General features: G+C 38.9%; 1 protein-coding gene across 1 annotated transcript in view; it reads right to left on the bottom strand.

The window, feature by feature from the left end:
• MEIS2 (Meis homeobox 2) overlaps positions 1-25420 on the bottom strand; it is a 172873-nt gene that overhangs the window by 100331 nt on the left and 47122 nt on the right. The window contains exon 8 of the mRNA XM_033515231.1: positions 20441-20586. Coding sequence (XP_033371122.1) covers positions 20441-20586 — 146 coding nt within the window. The remainder of the gene's footprint in view (positions 1-20440; positions 20587-25420) is intronic.

The following is a 25420-nucleotide window of genomic DNA, read 5'->3' as shown; positions in this document are numbered from 1 at the left end:
GCTCCACTTTCATTTATAGACTATCACAAAAAACTCTTAGTCCACATTATAATCTCCCTTTCACTAACTTTCCATTTAATCTGATTTTAGAGCGGCGTAAATTACATCCATATGAGATTCAGTGTACAATTTCTGTTTAGCAGCCATAAAGTTGTTTCCTAGTAATGTGCACTACTGCCTAAAAGTGGTACCTAAATTGTGCCCATAAGAACTTCAGCATCCTCACGTACTGTCCTACTGTAGCCAATCCTGTTAGAAAGATGTTGTGACTGGGTTCTGTCTTAACTTTACCTAAATTATTCAAATTCTTCAGCAGCTCCTATCAGAGGACACAGTGATGAGGTGGGCATTGTAGGTGCACATTCACTTGCACAGTAAGTGCAATGCTATATGCAAATGACATTTTTCTGTGTGATTTGTACATGCAATGTGGATCTCTTTCGTATGCAAGCGACACTGTGCAAAAAACGAGCTTGTGCATTCACATACAGAACACTGCTGCTCTTCACCACTAAAATAGCCTAATGGCACCAAAACCAGACAGACACAACTGGAGGAGAGCCAGCAATGCTAGATCTAGAGCACAGTCCTGAGAGCATGTCAAAGCAAAAGAAGGGCTGATCAGACAGCTGTTGCTTTCTGACACCACCAGTTACCTCCTATCTGCACCAGGGCTGGTGTACAAATAGCATCTGTGTCAAGGTGCCACAGACAGATGTTTTGGGGTCACTCTGCTGCATCTCAGTGACAGCTGGGAATCAAACTCTTTAATGTCAAATGCCTTTATATGTTAAGGAGGCCTCTTACAAACTGTAGCTAGTGCATCTCTAAATAAGCCTTGAGGAGGCACGCCTAAGGCAGGAGAGTTAAGCACCATTTCCAAACTACTGTATAGACTGTCCCTATGACAGTCCTGCTGTGGTAGAGGAAAGAGTCACAGCTAATATAGCCAAAATGATTACACAGAAACCACTTTTCCAGTTTCACTGTAATATCAGACTATAGCTACTCCCTGCATGGATACATCTGCTACCTGAAGGGTCAAGACTCCCCTTGCCTATGTGAGTAACCCACCCCAGTGGGTGTAGGTAAATGGACCGAGTAGAACTTGATCTTCAAGCAGAATATAAAAGTGTCTTCAAACAGTTCAGTGTCAGACACAGAGCAGCATGATGAAAGTAAGGTACGCCTTTCTAACAAACAGAAGAGATTCCTCTTCCGCTGTCAGAATGTATAGATGTCCTTCATGGACACAGCTTTTCCAGACCCTACAGCACGTCTCTGTCAGAAGGAACCCACTGGCCTAAAGCACCCTGGATAGTCAGCAAACTAGGGATAATGTAATACATTCAGCCTCAGCCTCTGACACGGTACATGTACTTATATGTACAAGTACTTATAATGACTTAAAACATATTATGTTAAATCACTGTGGGGGGCAGGGGAGGGAGTGGGGGCAGTGGAGTAGTCTTTTTCAAGAATGAGTGTTTGACCTTCAAATTGGTAATGGAAAAAAAAAAACAAAAACCTAACTCAAGAGGTTCATAAGTATTGTAACAGATTAGAAAAGGGCTTTTTTTCTGGACAAAACTTTGCTTTTAAAACCTCAAGAGCCTTGAGGTTTTGATTATTGTTAGTTAAATACACATCTATATGAATTAGTGTAGGCAGTATTTTATTAGTATTTTTTAGGCAGTAGTAGTGATGCTAGTGAGAATAAAATATAATGTATTAGACAGCATCAGTCTCTGAACCTTCCTAGCACCAAAAGAAAATGCATATATCACAGGGCCACTGAGATAAAGTAACACTCAGCCCTAGAGGGCACAGATTTCGTCTTTATGTAAATCAGTGCCTGTCACTGCATGCATGATTCACTGCTCAGAGTGTACTCTTCTGTGACGAATGAGTCCCGCTTAATTTGGCAGTGATTATGCGGGTTGCTGGCCCTCTAAACCCCTTTGAACTTGTAATTGCTGCTGGTTTAAATAATGAACATTAAGGGGAGGTGGATTCATAAAACTGTGGATAATTACAATTTTTTTTTCTTTTTTTCTTTTTTTTTGTTGTTTTGTTTTGTTTTTCTTTCTTTTTTTCCTCTTTTTTTTTTCTTAATGGAAAGAAAAGGCTTCGGAGGCCAATGATAACTGTATCATACCAGGCTGTTACCGAAATAAAACTGCAGTTTGTTCAGTCTTGAGGAAGCAAAGGGAATGGAAAAGAGAAGAGGAAAAAAGAGAGGGAGATCAGAATGGCTTGGATGCCAGTAGAAAGGAGGAGCAATGTTATTCATGAATATTCATAGCCAGTCACATCTGTAGCAGGCTTGCTTTCCACCTTTTTTTCTTTGCAGTTCAACATGGACAAGAAGTGCTAACAAAAGAAGGTGATTGTGCAGTTCTATCAGGCTCCAGGTTTAATCTTTACAGAGCATATGGGTGAACTTTTTTTTTTCTAATTTTCAAAGACTCACATTTTTTAAAAGTTGTGAATGTCTTTAACCAAAGGAAGTGCTCCCTCTCCCTCCCCCCGCCCATGCTGCTTTTTAAAAATTATGTTCCTGTAATTATGAATGTGAGGGAGTCAGTTGCCAAGGAAGCATGATGTGTAACATGCAGCAAATTTGTTCCTCCTCCCCTTTATGAGCACTTTACTAAATCCTCCAATATTCTTTGATCCGGTAAAATTTTGATTTGCGCGTGTAATGTATTGAAGCAACGATGACAACAAAAATTGTTATTGAGGAGGGGAGAGAAACCCAAGTCAGCCAAGTCAGGCAGCTACTACCCAGAAACAACAAAGAATGAATGATAAATTTAGCAGCCTCATGTTCAATTTTCAAACAACACAGCAGAGATTTATAGCTTTGCTGCTCCCATGGTAAACGAAGCAGCACACAGAAAGCGTGTCTGTTTTTGATTTTGCTATGTTTTCCCCCGTTTTTGTTCTTTGCCTATTTGCAGTTGGGGTTTTTGGTCTTTTTGTTTTTTGTTTTTTTTTTAACTCTACATTTTCTTTATCCTGGTGTGAGATGAATATCAAAGGCCTAGTGCTGTTGGTAAGCCTCCAGCATACAAGGGCAGCTCAATGGGATGTTATTAGAACCTGCGTCACAACACGGCAGACTGTGATTAATAGCAACTGTATCAACGGTAGCAACTTCTCAACAACGCCCTCCAGCAGCTCCGAAGGGGCCATGAGAAGAAGAAGGGAGGGGGGAAAAAGGGGAGGAAAAAAATAAATAAAAAAATGTCTGCAAGAACTAGCTACTAAAGGTTTAGCTTTGTACATGATTAGGTTGTGTCAGAACTGTGTGAGTGCTTGCTACTAGGACGCAGCAGGGATATTTATTTAAAAGCACTCTACCAAATGTATGGGCTGATCAGTGCTTTATTTTGCCAGAATTAATTATGTGAAGAACAGGATCAGGGCAATGGGGAATAGGACATTAGAAAGACATGGAATGGTTAGAGTTTTAATCATGGTTCCCTTCAAATGGAGAAGAAAAATTTTTCCCAACACTTTATGAAAATTTTTTAGAAAACTGCAGGGCTGCTAAGTTTTTCCTGTTGCTACATGAAAGAAAGAAGCAGATTTGATTTAAAATCAGGTGTAAACTGACATCTTTGCTCTCTCTCCTTTTTTTTTTTTTTTTTTTTTTTTTTAGTACAGTTTAGAAAGTTAGGTCCACACACCAAGAGATGTGAAGCTTATTCAAATGTTCCCTTCCCATTCCAGATCAGAAAATATCCTAATAAATGTCCTCAATTATTCAAACAATCCAAAATTAAGCTCTTCTAATTGTAGCTCATGAATATATGGTTTGTTCCATAGCAGGCCTGAAAATGAAATGTAAATGCTTCAGTGGCTCTTAAGTATCACAACCTGGATGTAAACTTCCAACTCTGAAAGTCTTCAAACTTTTGCCCACCAGAAGCCTGGAGAACATACTGGAACTTCTGGGATCTTCCTACATCTGCATCATTTCTTGGCCTCAGCACCAGTCACTGCTGACCCTTATCTCGCTCAGTGGAGCATTTGTCTGGCCAATAGAGCAGATTTTATTTAGTTAAAACTAAGAAAAAAAAACACTTCTTAAAATACTTTTAAAATATTTAATGTTACCTGCTCCTTCTCACAAAATTCTCACAAAATTAAAGCTAAGTAGTTATAATTTCTGTTAGCCGGATTGAAAAAATGTTAATCATTCTGCCATCTTCTGTCTTTCAGATAGAAGAGGTGGAATGTTCACCTACAGATGTAAATGTTGTTAGTAATTTCAGTCACAATTTAGACTGTTGGCATAGTATTTTGACTGAAAAAAGCATGCAAAACTCTTTCAAATATATGTATTACCATTGAAGCAGACTTAATCCATATCTCAATGAGTGAAGCAGAAGAAAAGTCACGGAAGACTCATGGTTGATTAGGATAAAAATTATCAGCAGGTGAAAAGGAAAAAACAAGCAAACAAGTTAATAGCTCTGCAAATTAGATGAAAAGGTTAGGAATGAAAAGGAAAGCTGTGATACACGGCTATATTATACCATTCTCCTTCAGCAGATAGAATGACATAGCCCAACTGCTGTTGGACTGCTGTGCTGTTGGCCACTTTTCTATCAAACGCTCCCCTCATCCTTGTCACATAGTTCTGCTGAGAGAGCAGGGTTTATCCAGTGTACTGAAGCCCAGAACCAAATGAACATTTACACAATGCTGAAAATCAACACCTGCTGAGCTATGAATAAAAAATAATCTTAACTACATTAAAAAATGCAAGTGACTTTTTATTTCTTTCTCAAAAAACACCCAGCTTGCTCAACAAAGCACTGAAATATGCTATATTTGTGCCAAGGACTGCAACACACCCTTCAACCTGTTTATCTTTGAAGACCATAATTAAGGAGGATAAACTGGTTTCCAGTCTACACAAATTGCAAAAGAACTGCATTCACAATTTTTCTCAAACACTAATTTTCCTTATCTAAGAATCTTGCTTGATTAAAATCATGCGGCAATTAGCAGTTGAGTGAAGAGATTACTTTCTGTTGCAAAAAGACAGTCACCCTTTACAAGTTCTACAAATGAATGATTTGGACTCAGTTCTCAGCTGTATCCAAGGCCAAGGAAACCAAACCCTTCAGCTGATCTGATCAAGGCTGGACAGAGCTAGTCCAATACCTGATACTGTTTAGTGCTGCCCCCCATGTTCATTGGAGCACTCCTGTTAAACCTTTTCCACACAGGATTCACCACAGCTCTTTCAAGACTGCCCAGTCACACTTTCACTCCAAAATGAGGGCAGAAGTTGATAAGATGACCACCCATTTTTAACAACACCTACCCCTCAACCTACCGCTGTTGCCTCTGCTAAGAAATTCTGATGGTGGCTTTGCTATGCTATCCCCAGTTTTCCTTATAGTAGTGAAATATTCATACAGAGGAAGCATCTGATTTCTTAGTCCCTTAAGAACAGTTCTACATACTCAGATATGTATTTATCCTTCTCAGCAAAAAGGACTAATTAAAGATTACCTAGGAAAAATTGGCAAAGTGGAACAGAGCAACAACAATAGAGTAACTATCACAATCATGGGGTACAATAAACACCTTTCACAAAGGTAGGGAGAGTGAGTGAAGGGAGCAATAAGCTTTTTCCTTAGACTTTTACTAAGATTTAGCTAAATACACCACAAGAACAGTATACATGGCATAGCAAGAAGCAGAGCCATCACCAGAAGCTCATTGCTACAGGTGAAAACCAGCGTAGATCACCTAACCCTCTAGCAGAACAGTGTCAGACCAGCAAGTGTCCTCTGAGTTCCCTGTGTAGGTAGAGGGCCACAAAGCTGTGGCAATGTGGCTTTGAAAGGCTGATGTCTGATAGTGGCTTTTTCATCAACCTCCTATCAGCATTTCCAGCCACACAAGTTTGCTCTGCACTTGAGGTTTCTAGGGTGGATGAATGAAGACTGATGAGAGAGGATGAAAGAAGATGTGGAAACCCTCAATTCCCTAAATTCTCATCCCCTGAACCTTTTGTTTTGCTGAGCAATGAATAAATAATCAGTACTAATGTTATTAAAACAGTTTTGCTATCTCAGGGTCAAATTCTGATAACAAATGCATGGCCTGACTGGCCTGCAGAAATGAATTTGAGGACAGTTGCAACCAGTCTGGAATACTGGTGATATCTGCATTTGAGCTAAACCAAAATTATTTCTGCTAGGAACATGGGAAAACTGGCACAAAGAAAAAGCTGTGACATGAAGCATTTGTTTGGAACAAGTACAACTTACTCCTGTCTTCTGTATCCTCCAGTGTGATTTTCAGAAACAATCAAAACAAAAGTGACAAAACCCAAAAACCACAATGAGCAAACAGCAGCTTTTAAGTGCTGTGGGAACAGAGAGGTTTGTTTAAGTAACCACTGTTTAAAAAATGCATACATAGTAACACCAAAATAAACAGCTTGCAATGTTGTTTATTTTAAGATACACAATAGTAATGTAAAGTGCTGCATGCTCTGAATTCAGGGTATACTAACATTATTTACAGTTGTGAAGAGCAGTAGGAAAACTAAGCTCGATGCCAGAAGACTCCTTGTTCAGAGAGCAAAGGTCAGTTTTCACTGCTTTTGCAGCTAGGAGGGTTCCAACATGCAGCCATGGAAAGCTCCTGCTCTCATTTCTCAAGCAGGTAACTTCTGAACTGCCTATGAAAATCCTAAAACAGGCATGTCGTGCCTATGGCATCTTTCAAATGGGTACACAAGCCCATTCCTGGGAAGTATAATTAAGAGGGAGAAAAAGAGATCTTTGTCCTGTTGCTTCACTTCTTTAAAAACCTTCCAAACATGCCTCACTTACTAACCCTATGTTGTGCCAGACAGAAAAAAATACCCAAAAGGAGAAAAATACTAACAAAACTAAGCAGTGGTGTTCTGAAAAGTGACTGACTTGCTGAACAGATTTATGTCCCTGTAAGTCTGAATTGCATTTGATTCTCTGCTGACAAAAAAAAAAAAAAAATCATTGACTTCAATCCATAATAGAAGTTTGTGATATTTTTCTTCATAAAGCCAGTCTAGCTATAGGCAAGAAAACTGGACTTTTTTTCTGGCCAATCCATCGTCTATTTATTATTGTAATTACATAGCTTTACCATTGTAATTGCAACATTACTGTTATTGTATAATCCTTGTGACTGCCAATAAATGAGCCAGAAAGAATCTGACTTGGATCTAAGATCCAAGGCTAAATTTCTAATTCTGGCAATGAGGGAGGAAAAAAAAAAATAAAAGAAAAAAAGGAAAAAAAAACCAACCAAAGCATTTTTCTGCCATGAATATGGAGTTCATTTGATCTGGAAGGCACTGAGATGAACATGGAACCCCACAACAACATTATTATAAAGTAATGCTCGAGAATAAAATTTCATTTTTAAATTCAAAATACAATCTCTTTCTTCCTGATACTTTTGAGGAAAGCTGTGTGTGAAATTCAGCGGTTGAAGACAGCAGGCACTCAGTCAATATTTCCTTGCGGTCATTCTGCCTCTCTGAGGGCTCAAGCTTTGTTTTTGAATCATGGCGTCAAATTGCCATAAATGTCTGTAAGTGAAAAGCAGCATCCATTTTGGCATTCAAACTTCTGTGTAAATTCATAATCTTATTCAATTTATATTTATATTTTATATTAAATTTTATATTAAATTTGCATTGGATCCATGACCTTAAAAATCATCATTTGTATTTTGAATGCTCAAACAATTTTTGGTGTTTTGCATTGATGTTTCACAGAGCAAATGTTGGAGCATTTATTGGGGAAGACTAAGCTGGGTAGGGGCTGATTTCAGACCTGTACCTTACCCAGATGTTGCTGAAACTTCTCAAGTTGTGAATGGAGAGCACTGTACGTATTGTGACAGACTCTGCCTCTGAATATCTGGAAGGGAGGTGTTTTCTACACAAGTTCCCCAATACAAAGTCGCTTTCTTTGTCAGTTTGACTGAGCCCAAGCCTGGCTGACCTTCAGCATCCACTCCCAGTGCCTGAAGGAACAGTAATTAAATATTTCTCTTAAGCTTAGTTATTTAGTTTGTGTCTCAAGCCCATTTCTAGTTAGACTTTGTAAGTTCATTTTGCAATAATTTTTCCACTGACAGAAAAATGAAACATCATTACAAAAGTTGAAACAAATACAACATAAGCTTAAACCTGAAGGAAGCCAAATTTGGGAAAGTTTCCTTCTGAAAACAGCTCTAATTTCAAGATACTTTCCGGTTTTTAATCATTAATAAGAAAACATGAAAATATGAGAAAAGCTTCAGGCAACACTACTTTAGTGTAAGCCCAGGAATGCAAGATGTTTCTTAGCAGTATACCTTCAAATGTTTTTTCAGAGTCTAGTTTTAAAAGTGCTAAGCAAAGGCACTTCCACAGACTGTTCTAGTCTAAACGACTGGGGTTTGGCTGCTGAATTCCATTATTCCTGCATGGTGTTTTGTGCCTCTTCAGTAATTTCTCCTCTTATCTCTTTGTAGCCTGTGCTTATTCACTGCTTCAGCATACACATTCTCTGTCCAGGGCTAGATCTTGTATTTTGGGATGGGTGGATGGAAAGAGCACTGGAAATAACAATACAGCTCTCATTTCTCTCATCTTTTTTCAACCTCTGTTACCCTTTTTGGGGAATAGGGGCCCTGATAGCCCAGGCTTTCCAAACATCCTTCTGTATCTTTCTCAGACTTTCACCAGACTGGCCTCAGGCTAGTTTCATAATCCTCAAGAAAAAAAAAAAAAAACAGTCCCGATGTTCAGCATGAGATCTTAACACGGTGATCTCACTCTGAACATTACCTTTCACTACAGCAGCTCTATTGACTTCTTTGCTTAGAACAGTTTGAATTTCCCACCAGCTCTGTTGTGTGGTATTTGGTCTCTTTTAGGCAAGATACTTTTTCATGGAGTAAGCCTAAAGTGTAGTGAGTAGAAAGCCCATGAGTCCCCCGGCCTTGTTTTAAAGAGTTTTCAGTCTCAGCAAGAAGTTTGCTGCAGATTGTTTGGGATGCAGCAAAGGATGTTAGAGCACTACTGAATTGGAGAGTGCAATACTTTATCTTTTCAGCTGGGGCTTTGAACAGGATTCAGACCCCAGGAGCCAAACTCATGATAGTTTTGCAGCCCTAGGGTTATGTTTATTTGTACCCATCTAGAAAAACACCATAGTTCTGCTAATTTGTAGATATTTTATTCTCCTGCTCCACATATTGTTTTGCACTTGTTCCTTTGAAAGCATTGTTGCTTTCTAAATGGACAACTTTTGGGGAATAAAGGGGAGAGAAAATGGCAAGAGCCCCTTTTCCCAGAAGTTTGATTGCATCCAAGAGCATTGTGAGATGTAAGTTCATAAAAGCCAGGACAGGTAACATTAATTACAGCAGTAAATTATCTACAAATGTTTTGGTTAGATATGCACAAAGTAGTGAGGTCTGAGAAGTGTTTGCTTGGCAGTTCATGGCCACCATACAACACAAGCATAGGCTGTAGGCTGTTTAAACCTGAGGTGTAAGTGGGCATATTATGTGAAACAATGTGGAATTCTTAGGAATACCCTAAAGCTCTGCAGTTCATCCCACCATCCACAAAGAAGTTCATACCAACTCAAGAAGCACCTCTCTTTCCTAAGATTTTAGATCATGCAGTAAAGAGTTCCTGTGTAACTGGAAGAAATTGAATTGAAAACAGACACAACGCTTGGATAAGCCCACCAAAAGAATGAAGAAGATGGAAAGGAGAAGTGAATCAAATTATTTTCCCTCTTTTTTTGTTCACAATAATTAACATGTTTCTGTTTAATTTCCTACTTTATATCTGAAAGAGAAATCAGAATATCCCTTTGTAGTTGAAACTAAAGCACTCTTTAAACATTTAGATTTTGAACTGACCCCTCAAATTAGCCAGCTTACTTTGCAACTCATATGTGCCACCATTCCTATGCAAGACTCCTTTGCTTGACTCCCTCATATATACACATATCACTTTCCTGACCACATAACGTTCCTTATTCCTGCTGTTATCACACATATCATGATCTTTCTCCCTATTCACACTCCATAACCCTGAACAGCCCTTTTGTGGGCTACCCAAACATCTGTCAGCTATCTGCATATAAAGGTCCTCAGTAGGCAGGGACCTTTCCAATATGAAATGGGGACTATGCAATATCCCTTCAGCCCCTTAGTCTTCACTCTAAGTCACCCTCCTGTTTCCTGTTTCTTCTTTCCAGCACGAGTGGGATGCACAAGTGGGAAGCACCTGGCTGCGTCAAAAGAGGCAGCAGAAAGGATCAGGACTGGCTGGAAAGCTGCCAAAGTCCAGTTTTACATCAGGAGACTCACAGACTGTTGAGGAGGGGAATATCCACTAGCAACTTCTTGAAGTACAAAGATGCATTTGGTGAACACCGTTACACTCCCTTTATTATTAATAACTTGCACTATTGCCTCTCAGCCAGCATTTGATGTCCAAAGTGCTTTCTGGGAAAGATGTTCCATAGCATTTACATTCAGTAATCACATCAGGTCACCAGCAAGGAAAAGACCTGACAAAATTAATGCAAGACCAAGACACTTGCACTAAAGTAGCTTGTAGAAATCATATGCTGTCATCTTCAGTGTAGACCAGCAAGAACACAACACTCTTAATTATATATTGAAAACTCTTTCATAAAGAGAAAATTGTCCTGAACTTCCAGTCTTCAGAAGTTCAGGTATTTGTACAAGCATTGCATGACTGTCATGCTCTTTCAACAGCAGGATAAAACCACAACACAAGTGTAACCTTCTGTAATTCAGCTGTTTCAAAGTAAAAGATACAGGCCTTATACAGTGTTTTTCATCTGTAAATATGAAAAGCACTTCAAAAAGCAGCCACAATCATTATGCCATACTGTTTAAACAGGGAAACTAAGGCACAGTGTCTTGCCATGGTCACAGCTAGAAAGAGAAGTGAAAACTCCACGTCTAGCAGAGCTCCCTTGTTCTGCGCCATCCTGGGGACCCTAAGGAAAGCTGGGTCACAAGAGAGTGTGACAAACAGTTGAGCACTCAAGACACTTGTCTTTCTATCATAAAACAGGGAATCGTTGAAAGAGTTGTTAAGTGTAATTCGTGGATAAAGTGGCTAGAGCATCTAACACTTACTAAGTGTTTTTCTGCCCATCTCCCATTATGATTTCACTACATCTTTGCTGGCTTTTTCAAAGGGATCAAAGTTCCACTGGAATTAGTGGAAGGAGGACTGAGAGATACACACTGTTAGTCACTAATTTGTGAATTATCCCCAAATCCATGAACACAAAGAATCAAACCCTAATTTTTTAACTCACCTGTGAGGAAAAATAACTGCTTTTATAACGAGCCATGTAGATACACAGCACATCAACTAACACTGTAGCTTACGTAATGTTTGAAGTTTTTTAATTGACATAACAAGCTTAAAGTAATCTAGACTAGGCCACAATCTTAAGAAAATCTACTCCTTTCATATATTTAGTATACATTAAGAAAGTAAACAGGAGATTTCCCATTGCTATGTTATTTAGTCAGATAATATTTCCACAGTATATCCACTTCAGAATATCAAGTTCCTACTTTGAAATGACTATGTAAGAGCTCGATCCTGATGACAGTCAAATTTCTACAGCACTAAAAATATTGATGTATGAAGATTTTTTTTAAACACTAAACCAAAATATTTGCTGCTGTTGACTGAGCTACTCAGATTTATTATCCTGAGACTGTAAGAGTGTGTCATGAGATGTTAAACATTTTATGGACATAAGTAGTCAACTGCTACAAATAAAATACATATTTTAAAATGCCATCATAAAAAGGTAAAACCAAGATTTAAAAAACCTTTATGGCCTATCACCCAGTATTAGACAAAACAACTGAAATTAGTTTTGGCAGATTTGGGGCTAGCAGTTAAAAATAAAAAATAACAAATGTAAAAGCTTGAAAACTGTTTTGCCATTATGCTTAAAGATAACCGTAAATCTTTAGAGATGCCAATGATTACTTTAGGTATTACAAACAAGTGCTGCCAATCAACTCTAAAATATGTTATGCATGGTATTCTAGGTATCATAATTCAAGTCAAACTCCACAACAACAGGAGCAATATTGTCTGCCACAAACTACTCTCTTCATTAGGCAGCAATAAGAATTGACATATCCATTTCTTTGCAGTTGTGGAACTGTTGGCAGAAACATGCACTTTTTTTTTCCAACATAGCTCTAATTTTACTGAAAACTTCCTTGAAACCAATTGTCCTGCTCATAGATCTTGAAAAGAAAAGTTTTAAATATATACTGAGAAAAAACTGAGAGATAGTACCACTGCACAAACAACAGCAACTGTATTTTCCCTAAAAATATCTTTTATGTCTACATATAATCATGTGTGCACACTACAGAGAAAGGAGAAACTATGAGTTTTCCAATGACAACAGCTGTACTTAGTGGAACCTGAAGACACTCCAAAGAATTCTCTCCTCTAGTTAAGTGTGTTCTTGGTCTTCAAAAGCTGCAGTTCACAACATTTATTAGAGCAATGTTTTTTGAGTTAAAAAAGTGTTGAAACACTTTCATTCACATATGCTTTGGTTAAACCATCTTTTGCCTTGTGTACCTTGAAGCCACAACTCTATATAAATCAATTCTTGTCCCTATCATTTCCTTGTTTCAATTACTTGAAGGAATTCATTAATTGGACTTTGCTGTTCCCTCTTCTTTTCTTTTCTTTTCACTTACTTCCTATACTGACTCTGCAAAGCTTTGTAATCTGACATTAACAACCAGTGAAAAACAGTGGCTGATCCTATCTTTTACTAGGCCACATTCAGCTTGCTCTGTCGAGGCTTTTTAACCAAGCCTCAGTTAAGACCATGCACATGTTTTTTGTTGTTCTCAGGAACCCCCTGCTCGAAAATGGCAGGTAAAATATGAAATTGGGAAGTAACATCTTGCCACGTTATCTGATGGCTTGGCATCGGCTGACCTCATATGTCACACGAATGAAATTCACCTTGCTGCAGTCCTGACACACTGTGCTGCCTGTTGATGAGGAGGAGGCAAAACCAGGCAGGCTGGTGTAAAGATTAAAAACAAGGAGAGAAAAAGGTAATAGCTTTTGTAGCTAATATCATAGCATATTATCAGCAAAACTAGCTAATATCAGACAGGGTACCTTGAAAAACTCTTACAGCAGGCCTAGAAGAGGCCCATTAGGTAGACTCAACAGCTTAAATTGTCCTAGTAGCACCAAAAAATTATTTTGCTGCAGCCTGTCAGCCTGCCATGGAGTTGGGGACAGAAAGGGGATGAAAGGGATAAGAGAGCTGGAGGGAAAGGGCGGTATGATTCATTCACTTGTCCCTTGCAGGATTCGCAATTTGGGGATTCTTTGGGGGGGTGGGGAGGGTGTGTATGTGTGTGTGTGAATTTCACCCTATATATAACTTGGAATCCTATTAGAAAACAACTCAGTGACACTGCAAATCCAGTATTTCTCAGCATGCTATTTTTGAAGCTGAAACACACAACAGATTTTGATCTCCAAAGAAGCACAATAAAGATCCCCTCTTCAAAATAAAATGAGAAGTATAAAAAAACAAAAAAAAAACAAAAAAAAAAACCATTCAACCAATTGCACATGTAATAATTTCCAGGCCGGCTTCCTGTGATTGTATCCGATTATTTAAATTTTGGACTGTCTCTTTAATTTGAGGAGCAGGGAGAGAGGCGACAGATGGCAGACAGAATTGACTTATGTCCTCTATTCTTCTACAGAAGAAGGGGGAGTGCAGAAAGTTTGATCGAGGCAAAAGCTACAGTACATGGGCCTGGCTATAAGTATCTAATAGGTCTTTTGACGGATCGGTTCGGAATATTTAGGTTTTTTTCTCCCCCAGACAGGCTTTGTAACAAACCCACAGTCCTGGAGGTTGCCATGGGTGACGAGAGAGCTGACATCCAGTCCCAACTACAAATAAGCACATGACAAATGGGCCCAGAGCCCTCTGACAGCCCTGAACCTTGGTGACCCCCTAAAAAACCCAGCCTCCCCATACCCCCCCCAAAAAAGCATTACTGAGTATATTTTTTAAAACCGAAAGCTTGCACTTAATTGGAAACACTGCCGTGTAACCAAAATGCTTAGGACAGCATGTACAAGTAAAAATAAATCATGCAGCATTGTTATTTAATGCGCTGTGACATCATTTCCTGAAATTAAACAGAGATGACACAGATTCAGACAGTCCCTGCTAAGGTTCAGTTCAAACAATTCACAGATGTTTTCCTCCAGCCAGCAGAAAACAATGCGAGACTTAAAGCACTCCTCTCCCTCTGCCCCTCTCCATCTTCCACTCCCTCTCCTCAGCCTTTTCACTGGTACAAGGAGGTATGGCAGTTTTATAATACATGTTCCCGCAAAAATATTCTTTTTTTAATTTAATTACTCAGGCTGTTGTACTAAATAGATGGATCATTGTGTCACAAAAGCATCAATTTTTCAGAAGAAATAACAGATGTCTATGTAACAATGATTAGATTAACCACTCCCAGACAAAGCTAGCTTTTGAGGCCCACACACCCCATGACCCTGGGTTCCCTCTTCTGTAGGGGGTGGATGTAGAAATGTCAGATCTAATCTCAGATTCCATTTTTAAAACAAACAAAGCCCCACCCCCAATCCCATTTCAGCTCTTTTCTTTTAAGATTGTGGTGTTTAAAAGGTATGCGAATGTTTGGTCCCTTACTAAATCTTCAGGATGGATTTCATGGCTGAGGACTAGGAGCTCTCAGAGGATGAAACCTTTCAGCCTGGGATCAGAAGTGTCATTTTGAGAAAGATTTCCAGGTTCATTCTGCCCAGGCTGGGGACACGGTAGTGCAGGCAGGCAGGACAGGAGGGGGATGCTGATGACATTAGGCAGGGCTGTGCTACCAGCAGCAATAACTGCAAATATTAATGACCTCCACCAGCCCTTCTGGTGAGACACCAGAGCAACTCTGGGGTACAAAGGGGCACAACTCTCTCGTCCTGAGGACTGCAAGACCGCAGGTCATGGGAGTTTAGCATTCAGGCACTGATTTTTCTTTAGCACTGGGGGGTGAAGTCATTTAACCTCTCCTCACAAAAGTTTATCCAGCTGAAAAATGAACACAATATTATTTTGTAGGACATGCTTCCAACAGGGTGGTGTTTGTACGAAGAGGTCTGTTCTACACCAGCAGGCAACTTATTACCTTGCTGAAAACAGCACACAGCCAGCCCTGCCTAAAAGCAGGCCTGGAATAAAACTGTAGCTTAGGCTCCCCCGGCTCTGTGACCCTGTGGTGCCCTGAGGTGGAAATGGCAGCCACACAAACACACGTGCAGGTAGTTTTACAGGAGAATCAGAGGACATTTTCCATCTCCTCCGTGTACCTCGGAGGGTATAGCATGTTACAACGCTCTCCCACACACACACACCAGAATTCACTAGAATGACTTCACATTCCTGTATTACCTGGAGCCTCCCAGCCTCCTTCTCGCCGTTTTAACTGGACAGAGGTCTGTATTTTCTGGTTCGGTTTCGGATTTTTAAACTAGAGCAAAAACAATGTGAAGAATGCTTCTCCCAGATCACAGCTCTGAGAAAAGCTGTTCTTCTACAGTTTGATATGAAAGTAAGCTGTTCAGTGTGGAGTGCAATAGCCAGCTATGTTGGTAACCTTTCTTTAAGGTATTATTACTAAAATAAAATATGGAAGGAGATATTTTTGAAGGTGGGTTGGATTCGACTTCTTTGAATACTTGCTTCAAGGTTGTCTCTGGTTGATGACATTCATCTCTAGAATCAAATCTAATGAAAAAATAAAATAGCTGGCTTGTATAAAAGGCTTGATAAGCCATTTATCAAAATATGATAGATACACATTTTATTCTCAGATACACCCACATAAATACAGAAAAAAAAAATCTGTTTCAGTAAGACTATTCATATTATCCAATCTGGACACATGAATGTGACAAGTTAAGAAAATTAAATCAGGTAAGTACAAAAGCTGTGGCTGGTTCATTTTGCCACCTTCCAGGAGAACTTACTCTAGCCTGACAATGAAACAGACAAAACCAAGATATATTCTACAATAGACTGTGTAAAGAGCAAGATCTTCAGCCAGAAGATTGTGGGAATCAGCCTAAAATGACACTGTTCGATGTTAGAAGACAGAACTTTAGCTAGCAAAAAAAAAAGAAGAAAAACCTCCTCTGAACCTCTCCTGTGAATTTAGGGGAGACATCCCAAATACCACCAGATGGGAATTTGGCATTTTCATAAAAAAAGCTTTAATTTGCAGGCTACCATTGCTAAATCTGGTACTATTAGTTAAGATACACATTCTTCTTAAAGACTGTAACAAAAGAAAAAACCAAAATAGAATTTTAACAAAGGGCATCACTCCAGGTAAGTGTCAAAGCATAAAGGAGATTCTGTTCTACCGGCTCTGTAAAAAAAGGTGAAAAAATGTTGAATGTAGCAAAAATGTAGTCTTTGGCACACTGCTACAGAAATAGATGAACTACCAGAGGTACAAGTCCATAGAGTGGTATAATTGCTTCCTTTTTAACTTTCCTCTCTTCTGATTATGTATGTATATTTTAAAGGTCCTCCGTCCTTCAAAAGGGCATGGGAGGAGGGGGACCGGCTCTGTAGTTGCTGGTAAGAAATCCTAATCTCAGCACTGGTGTAAGCTGGAGGTGTCTATACATTTGAGCACTTCCTGTTTTCACTTCGTGATCAAATATGTTCTTTGCAGGGCAAATAGGGGAGCACTTGAGGGAGGAAAGCAGTGATGTCTGAGAGGCTAATTGAGTGTACTAAGAACTCCTTAGCAAAGAGGAAAAGGAGTCTTCCAAAGCTGTGAATAAACTCTCAGCTTGGGTCAGATTTCTTGCTGTTTCTTTTCTTTAACCACCTTTGAACTCAACTAAAAACAGTCTTAATGTCAGGTTTACCTTTCTGATGTCGTAATCTTTATGTACTATTGAAAAGATTATACTACCAGACTAGGATTTCCTCTACTTTCTTAAACACTGGATATTATCCAGAAAAAGCATACACATTTCCAACCAATTCATCCTCAGATCTTTTATCTTCCGGTGCTGTTGTAATTCCAAATGTAAGACAGAGCTCAGTAAGTGAAAGAGAACATGACAGAAGCTCCTACTCCTTGCATTTGACTTCCAACAATAAAAACATGCATGTGTATCCTGTTTCAAATATAATTAAAGTTACTACAAAATGGAAGCCGTGATAGGGGTTAGAAATCGTTTTGCAAGACACAGCCTGTCAGACACATTCATTCTACATCAGAGTTCAAGTGCCTGTCTCTTCAAAAAAGCCACTTAGGCCATTCAATTTTTAAAATTGGCTGCCTTAGGAGTTTGCAAACTGATTGAATAAGGGAAAAAATAGCATTTTATTTAAAATCATAAGTAAATACAATTAGTCAGATCTGAGTAACTCTCTTGGAATTTGACAGCGTAAAGGACTTCTACATTTAATCCATGCTATAAGAGATGGACTGCCACTGCCTCTCCTTCCAGGGAAATCAGAGGTTAATGATTTTTGTCATATTGAGACTAACAATTGCTACAGTTGGCCTTTAGTATTTTATTTGTCCTTTTGAGGTATTCAGAATAGGTGACAATGGCTTGCAGTTGAGAACATATGTAGAGAGACCCCTGTGGCTTATGGAAAAGTTGCTCCATGCTGGTTGGGTGTTTGAAAAAAAAAATACAACCAGAGCTCTTTTATGTCCCTCTCCTTAATGAATGCATGAATGTCAAAATGTACCAATGGCCCATTCAGGGGGCAAAGCCTAAGCAGCTCCTTCTTTAAGAACACATCCTGAGACGTAAAATACATTTGCTTAACAAATTAAAATAATGAGATAATTCAATTAGTTTCTTTAAAAAAAAAAAAAAAAAAGAGAGAGAGAGAGAGAAATAAAAAAGGGTACATCAGGGGATTATTGTAATACAAGAACAGGTCATACAGCACAAAAGAGGAACAAACCAATTTGAAATAAGGTTAGAGTAGTAATGAAGGAATGTACATTGAATCATGGACTGCCATTGTAAAGATATTTACTTGCAACAATAAAATTGTATATCACAGATTCCCCCGTTCTGGCTCAAGCCAGAGTTACATTTTGAATGGACAAGCTAATTTGAGAAAAAGTGTGAGATCTTTAAAAGAAAGGAGTTTTCTTCCTTCCCTGCATGTGTTTATGGCAAGAATCTTTCTGAATTTACATTGCACTGGTCAGGGGTCTCCATTATCAGTTTGCAGGTCTGAGAATTACAGCGCAGTAAATCTTTCAACACCTGCAAACTCATTAAAGCCTGGATGGTAAAAGGTTTGGGGCTTTTTTTGTGTTCATTTAATCTGATTTTTGTGAGGCCATCCTCACCAGTGATGGAAAATTTCCTTAATTCATGCAGGATGGAGAGGGTCAGAGGAGAGAGGACACAAACAAGGGAAAGGGATTTCAAAAAGGCAGAAAGACTTTCCTCAAGAGAAGCAAGAGGCAGTTGACTGTTTAATAAGCGAGTGTCAAATGCTTTCAAGGAGCACATAAGAAAGAAAGGCAGGGAGGAAAAAAACTAGATATCACAAATTGCATAAGAGGAAATGGAGTTAACATGGAGATGTCTACAAACCAAACTTGTTTATTTGTGGCCCTGCTTTTTGCTGTCTGCCTGTACTACTCATCTGAAGATACCCTACAGCTAAACGAAAAAACCTCCACTTGCACTCAGTCGACTTCCAAATTAAAAACATTTTACAGGTTAGTAAATCTCCAGCTGAGGTGATGTAGCAAAGAACAGCTGTGAAGTAATTTTGATAATGATGAGAATAATAAGCACATGGCAAGGTTCAGGGCTTTGCTGTTGCAGCTTCAGTGCTCCTGAATAGATAAAAGTGATTAAATACTCCTGATTATCCCTGACCAATATGTAATGGATTTACAGCCCTTTCAATTAGTCAGTATTTGCTTAGGACTCATTATTTTGTCTTTGGTTAAGTAATCAGCCCAGAGACTCATGTTCTGTCTAATTCCTCTGAGCCAAGTGGGTACAGGGCACCTGACCTTTGAAATGGCCATAGCTGAGAGGCAGGAATAACCACTACTCCAGCAGAGACACTGGCTATTCCAGCTAATCCTGACCCCACAGGCCAGATCAATGCACCTTAGTTTGCTACTAATGTCCTTACATCAAAATGATGGTTTAGAAATGTGAATCTATCGCTCCCCCCTTTAGCTGTGCTGCTGGCAGAGCAGCTCGATAGTCTCTATCATAAATAAATCGGGTCCCAGAATCATTACACTGTAACCAACAGCAGGAAATTTATAAAACCATGGAAATTTATAAAACTTTGGTAGAAGAACCGGTAGTTAATAACAGTTAGCATTTTAAGCCTTATCAAGTGAGAAACAATTTCAAAGTGTGAGAAAGAAGAAAAATCAATTGATAATTTTACCAGTTTCCATCATTTCCCACATCAAGTAAATTAGGTTTACTAGGTTTTCTGTGGAACTGTGTTTTGATGCCTAAGTGAAGCTAAAATAGTCAACAGAATACCAAGACAAAACCAATAGCAAGCAGACAAATAAAAGCCCAAGGAAAGCACTGCTATTTCACATATTTAATCTCTCTCTCCCCAAATGTGTATATGGCTAGGTGTTAATGTTAATGGACTTGAAGAGCAGCAGAAAAGGTGCTTATTCTCTCTGTTACACAACTGAAAAATTAGGGAATCTGTAAGCCTTCTTTATTTCCTCACAAAAAATGTAACAATGGCAAGGTTGCAAGCTGCTGCTTTGACTTCTCTAACATCCACAGTGTATGTCAGCACACGTACTCAGACCAGGACTCTCTCTTTCACCACATACATGTGAAGTTTGTGTAAACAGAGGCCAGCAATAAAGAAACCAGAAGGCAGAGCTTTAGACGTGCTAAAGCAAGAATCCCCCTTTTGCTGTCTGCAGGAAGATTTTGAATAGTCCAAAGCCAAAAATGGTTACTTCATATATAGGTGGTGTTCCATGATAGGTGTTGTACTCTCTTTCTTTTTCTCTCTATAGGATGTGTACATAAATATTTATATATTCACGTATATAGATAGATTTCTTTGAGATTTGTCATGATTCCAAGACCCAAGAAAAAAAAAATCTTAAAAAAAAAAAAAAAAAAGCAACAACAAAGCCTGAGACCTAATAATGGTCAAAAAATTATGGGGACAATTGATTTCTAATAATGATGAATAAACCTCATTAGGCACACAAATAGAAATTTATTTTGGTTTTGGGCACCACTTACTGTGAGATGCTGGAAAAGCCACGCTCTCATGATATTTGTTGCTACTTTGGGGAAAATGCCTCTTTTCTTCTGACGCTTTTTGTCCTTGTCTGGGTCATCGTCATCTCCTGTACCAGGTGAGGCTACACTGTTGTCTAAACCATCACCTACAACAAAGAGAAAAACAGGAAGGAGGAGATGTTTAATGAACCAAATACAGAAGCCAAAAAATATTATTAATTGCCAAGACACTACCACAGTTTGGGTGTTTTTTACATGTTAGATCAGGCACATACCGTTTCTCATTATATAAGAATGCTGATACAAATATGTAAAAATTAGAAAACCGTGTCTCTCCAAATACTAATTTTGTGTTTCACACATGCATATATCATTAATTCAATTATAATTGTGTGCTTGACATAGTGCAGTAGCTCTTTTTCAATTATGGGATTCAATGTGGGAAAACCTGCCACAAGAAAACCCATTTACTGTAAATGCATCCCTACAACCATTCTGAATATGTGCGTATAAGTAATCAAGTTAAATGTTCTGTAGTCTATATATTCGAGGCCCTCTGCAGGGGTGGCAGTAACCATGTCACCGTTCAGTGCACATAACACACTGTCAGATGAGCCCCTCCCCGTAGCCATCACCTCCCAGAACACATACACACACACACACTCACAAACACGTACACCTAGTGTGACCCTGCACACAGCATTTGCATGACATGAAAACTTCTACATCTCTGCATCAGTGATTATTATCATTAAAAAAAAAAGATGCACATCAAGGTAGAGCTCTCACTTAATCAGAACTTTCCATCAACATCCTTCTCTTCTGTGCTTTTCCCTGGCATTAATTGTGCATTAGCAAAAATCATTTACTTTTAACAGTCATAGTTATTTTTTCTTGCCCTCCAGCAAAAATGCCTTGAAAGCCTGCCTGGAGGGCATCTAAATTATGTATCTGAAAAACTCTTCTGGCAAGGCATTGCAGGACCCCTACTTTCTTAAAATTCATACGAGCACGTCTTCCTGTTTTTGGGAAGGCATCAATCAAGAGCAGCAATATATGCCATATTCCTACATTAATATTTGAACTAATAACTTTAAAAAAAGGAAAGAAACAAGATCCGACTTGTGGCATAATCAAATGCAAAATAAATGAAGAATACTGGGACAGCACTGAGACTTTATAGATTGCTGTGTTTTCCTTACACATCATTAGCCCGGAGCCACACGAAAGAGGAAAACAGAGAAGTGGAGAGTTTATGCTCCCTGCTGGTGTTTAAGAAGCCGAGGTCCTGGAAGGACATCTGGGAATTGTGCTGAGACGGTGGTTTTTGTAATTTAAGAATAGACATTCATTAGCAGTAAATGCCATAAATCCCATGCTAAGTAAAAACCTTGTCCAAGAAAGCCTAAAACAATAAACTCTGTGCTCAATGTAGCCTGAGCTAGACGCTCCATAGCTTCCTGAGGAATGCTATAGATTCACAAGCTAATTCCTATAGCCTTGTCTAGATCTGTAGTGCTGCTAAACGAAATACATTGCTGCTACATACAGTCCATTTGCTTCAAAACTTGCATTTCAGCTCCATCTTCACTCCCATGCCAGATCACCCTTCTTGTACTGCGTCCCCTCTGAAAAACCGACCCTTTTGGACTGGAGAGACAGAAAAAGCCACAGCAAAGAGCTGGCAGATTAATTTTATTGACATTTCCATTTTCACTGCAATGTGATACCCTCCATCACATGGAAGAGATGACCCTCACTATTTACAGACTGACAGGCCACTTCATTACAACCACCCTGCCCCAAGGCAGAGCAGCTCCTTTCCATCTGCCCAAACACCAGAGCAAGACCCTGAAGTCGCTGCTCTCTTTCTCGTGCTTTTTTTTTATTTTTTTTTCCCCCCCTCTCTATTAACGATAGAGAAAGGAGAGTCAAATCACAGCAAACCAGTCAAAGAGATTGTGGAAGCTCTGTAACCAACTGTTTGCCTTTGCAAGATATTGGTTATTCAGAAAGCACTCCTTTCTGCTGCTTTCTTCCCCCCACATATTCCACCCTAGCCCTCTCTCACAGACACGTGTGCGCGCGCACACACACGCACACACACTTTCCACTATGCCAAGGAACTGCTGCAAGGCAAATTCTCACAAACACTAATGGCTTCTGACTGCTCCTTGGCAACCCCAGCATTTTAACCTGGGTGGATATGCTCTCCAAAATACAGACACTGGAGCTATCTCATCAGCTGTTCATGTGACACAGATGGAGAGTGGCTATTAGGAGCCAGGCAATGGGCCTTGGGGATCTGAGGTGCTGTACTGTAGCCTCGGGCAATTTTGAAAAGCAGTACCCGGAGATGGGGGGAAAAAATCCCTACTGAAAGTGCAAGTTTGAAGTCAGTCAGTCTGTTTGTCTATCTGTCGTGCAGATAAAGATATCTTTGTCTCTTTATGTAAAAGTAATGTGTGTATGCACAGGATGTGTGGAGCTGTAAAACTTCTGCTCTGCACCATCCTTTCAAACCACAGAAACACCAGTTCACTCCCTGCATGGACAAATTCCTGTCTGTCTGCATTTACTCTCCTATTTGTGAGCATCCTCAGCAGGAGTCTCCCGCACGCTATATCGGTGTTTGGATTTTTTGATGAGGTTATTAATATCCTGGTTTAAAAAAGCTAATGGTGGTCCAAGAAAGAAAAGTTCAACTAAAGCTCTTGTTGCCTCCCCATCCTAATCAGCAGTTGAAATCATAAGAGTCGGTGGTTCCCTAATCTGTTCCATAACCTCATGAAAGGAAATTCAAATATTCTAACTCCAAATGGTATCAGGAGAAAAATACAGCAAGATTTGTTCCTCCTGGTGTCCTGTTAATCTATACTGTCATATCTTTAATAGGACTACAACTCGTATTAGTGGATGCAGTTTCTAGTGAGATGAAATCATAGAAAAAGACCATAACTGTCTTTTCCAAAATGGAATTATTTACTTCTGGTCCTAGTTTTCTTTATCCAAATAAATGTCAGTTATTTTAAATGAAGAAAAATAAATTATCAAAAGTGAAATAAAATGAACAGACATGAAAGTCACTTTATGGCAGACTGGATTAACTATATTATTCACTACTGTATAAAGGAATCAAAATTTAAATAATTTAAATCATCATTACAAGAGATTCTGCTTATATTAACTATTCATATCCTGGTTTAGATGGTGATTTGTAAGAAGAGTAAAGTCAAATCCTAAATTCTATGGAAAAGGCAATTATACAAGCATAGTTATCCCAATTTTCTAGAGAAGAAATTAGGGTTTGGATTTTGGTCCACTGTCTCTCTCATTCACCCAAAACCAAAAATTTAAGAGTAATTTTCTCCTGCTTTCCATACTGTTCACTCATTTATTCCTGTGCAAAGAATACACATGATTGTGAAACCCTATCAGTGCTGTAGGAAAGTTGAGAATTCTTAAGTGGCACTCTCTTTGTGGAGGTTTCAAGCCAGTAGAGAATTAGGCATTTTACCCAGATTGTTTAAGATTTTAGCAATGCTATGTAATAGTCTCAATAACCCCTATAAAAGATGGAGAGAGCTTACAAGAAACCTTGCAAAGGGACCCACCTGGTCCACCTTAAAGACCTTCCCTTCTAGGGGAGAGTTTGTGGAGGATGCTGAAGATGCAAGTCTTCTTCACACAGTGGGAAGTTGGGCTTCCACACTGGTTCTGTGTTCAGGCACTCTTAGTACATGCTGAGGGCTTCCTTCCACAAGATAAATTCCTCTGCACTGAAAGGAGACTACTTCTTCTTTAAAAATTATCAAATAATAAATTATTGCAGGGTTTCCATTGCACCATAATTCCAACTTGCTGCAAGCTGATTTCCTTGGACAGATAAGCTTGCAAAGCCCAGTATTGACACAGCCAAGGACTCTTTGAGAAACAGAGACCAGTCCTACATAAAGTCTGTCCAACTTTATTGTATCTATGAATTTTTCTTTGTTAGTCTCCCACACTATCAGTATTATCTCAATCCTTGTCTTTGTTTGTGTTCTTCACTGAGTAAAAACTCAGCAACAGAGGAAGCAAGTTTAGAAGTTGCTCATCTTGTCTTTTTACCACTTGTGAACAGGATGAACAACAAATTCCCAATTTATCAAAACGATAACTGAAAAGGATGACCCAGTCAGGCCAAAGCACAGAAGCCTGGTAACAGTCCAGATTCAAATTCTAGAAATAGTTTCTGTTACCATCATATCAAGTAGAGCAGTTAAAAAAGTGATTTCTGGAAAAGTACATTTCAGAACCCAGTGTTTGAGTTTCTTCACCATCAAAGGTCCCTTACAGCTTTAAGGTTTGTCACACGAAAGGAAAAGAGAGAACAGCAGGAGTATCTAAACTCGGGGAAAGACAAGACACTTCACCATTTTTCTAAAAATAGAGGATGCAATACGAAAAGCAAGTTAAAGGAATCTGAAAAGGAAAGCTGCAGTGCACTATACTGATCTTAAGTAAGCTACTCTAATCTTCCAGTCTAATATTTTGATGGAGTGGAATATGTAGATATAAATGGAAAACAAAGAGGAAAATCTGCATGCAGACTATATTCACAATTTGCAATTATTTGTTTGTACTTACAATGTGTCCATCTAGACTCATAAATATTGCAAATCATTATTAATAAGGACATTCAGCTTAGTAATACAATCCATATCACCACCAGAGAAAAATCTTAAAAATCTGTTTAAATTATCACTACCAAAAAGCTGGAGAGAGAAGTGTCTGAAGATGTTTTTGAAGATAGTCTGTGCTGAAGGGAAGACTAACAGAGAGGGAAGGTCAGCTCCAGAATCAAAGACCCGTCAGGAGAATCCTTATCTTCATTCCATCCTGTTAAAATTATCAGGCTTTTAGCTTTACAGTGTCAGTAGATCACAGATCTTTGAATGAAGTTCTGGCTATGGATTGTTTTTGGTTTTTTCTCTTCCT

This window comes from Parus major, chromosome 5 (genome assembly GCF_001522545.3).
Source record: "Parus major isolate Abel chromosome 5, Parus_major1.1, whole genome shotgun sequence".
Lineage (NCBI taxonomy): Eukaryota > Metazoa > Chordata > Aves > Passeriformes > Paridae > Parus > Parus major.
The sequence above is the reverse complement of the archived record's forward strand: the minus strand, read 5'-3'. Positions and strand labels throughout refer to the sequence as shown.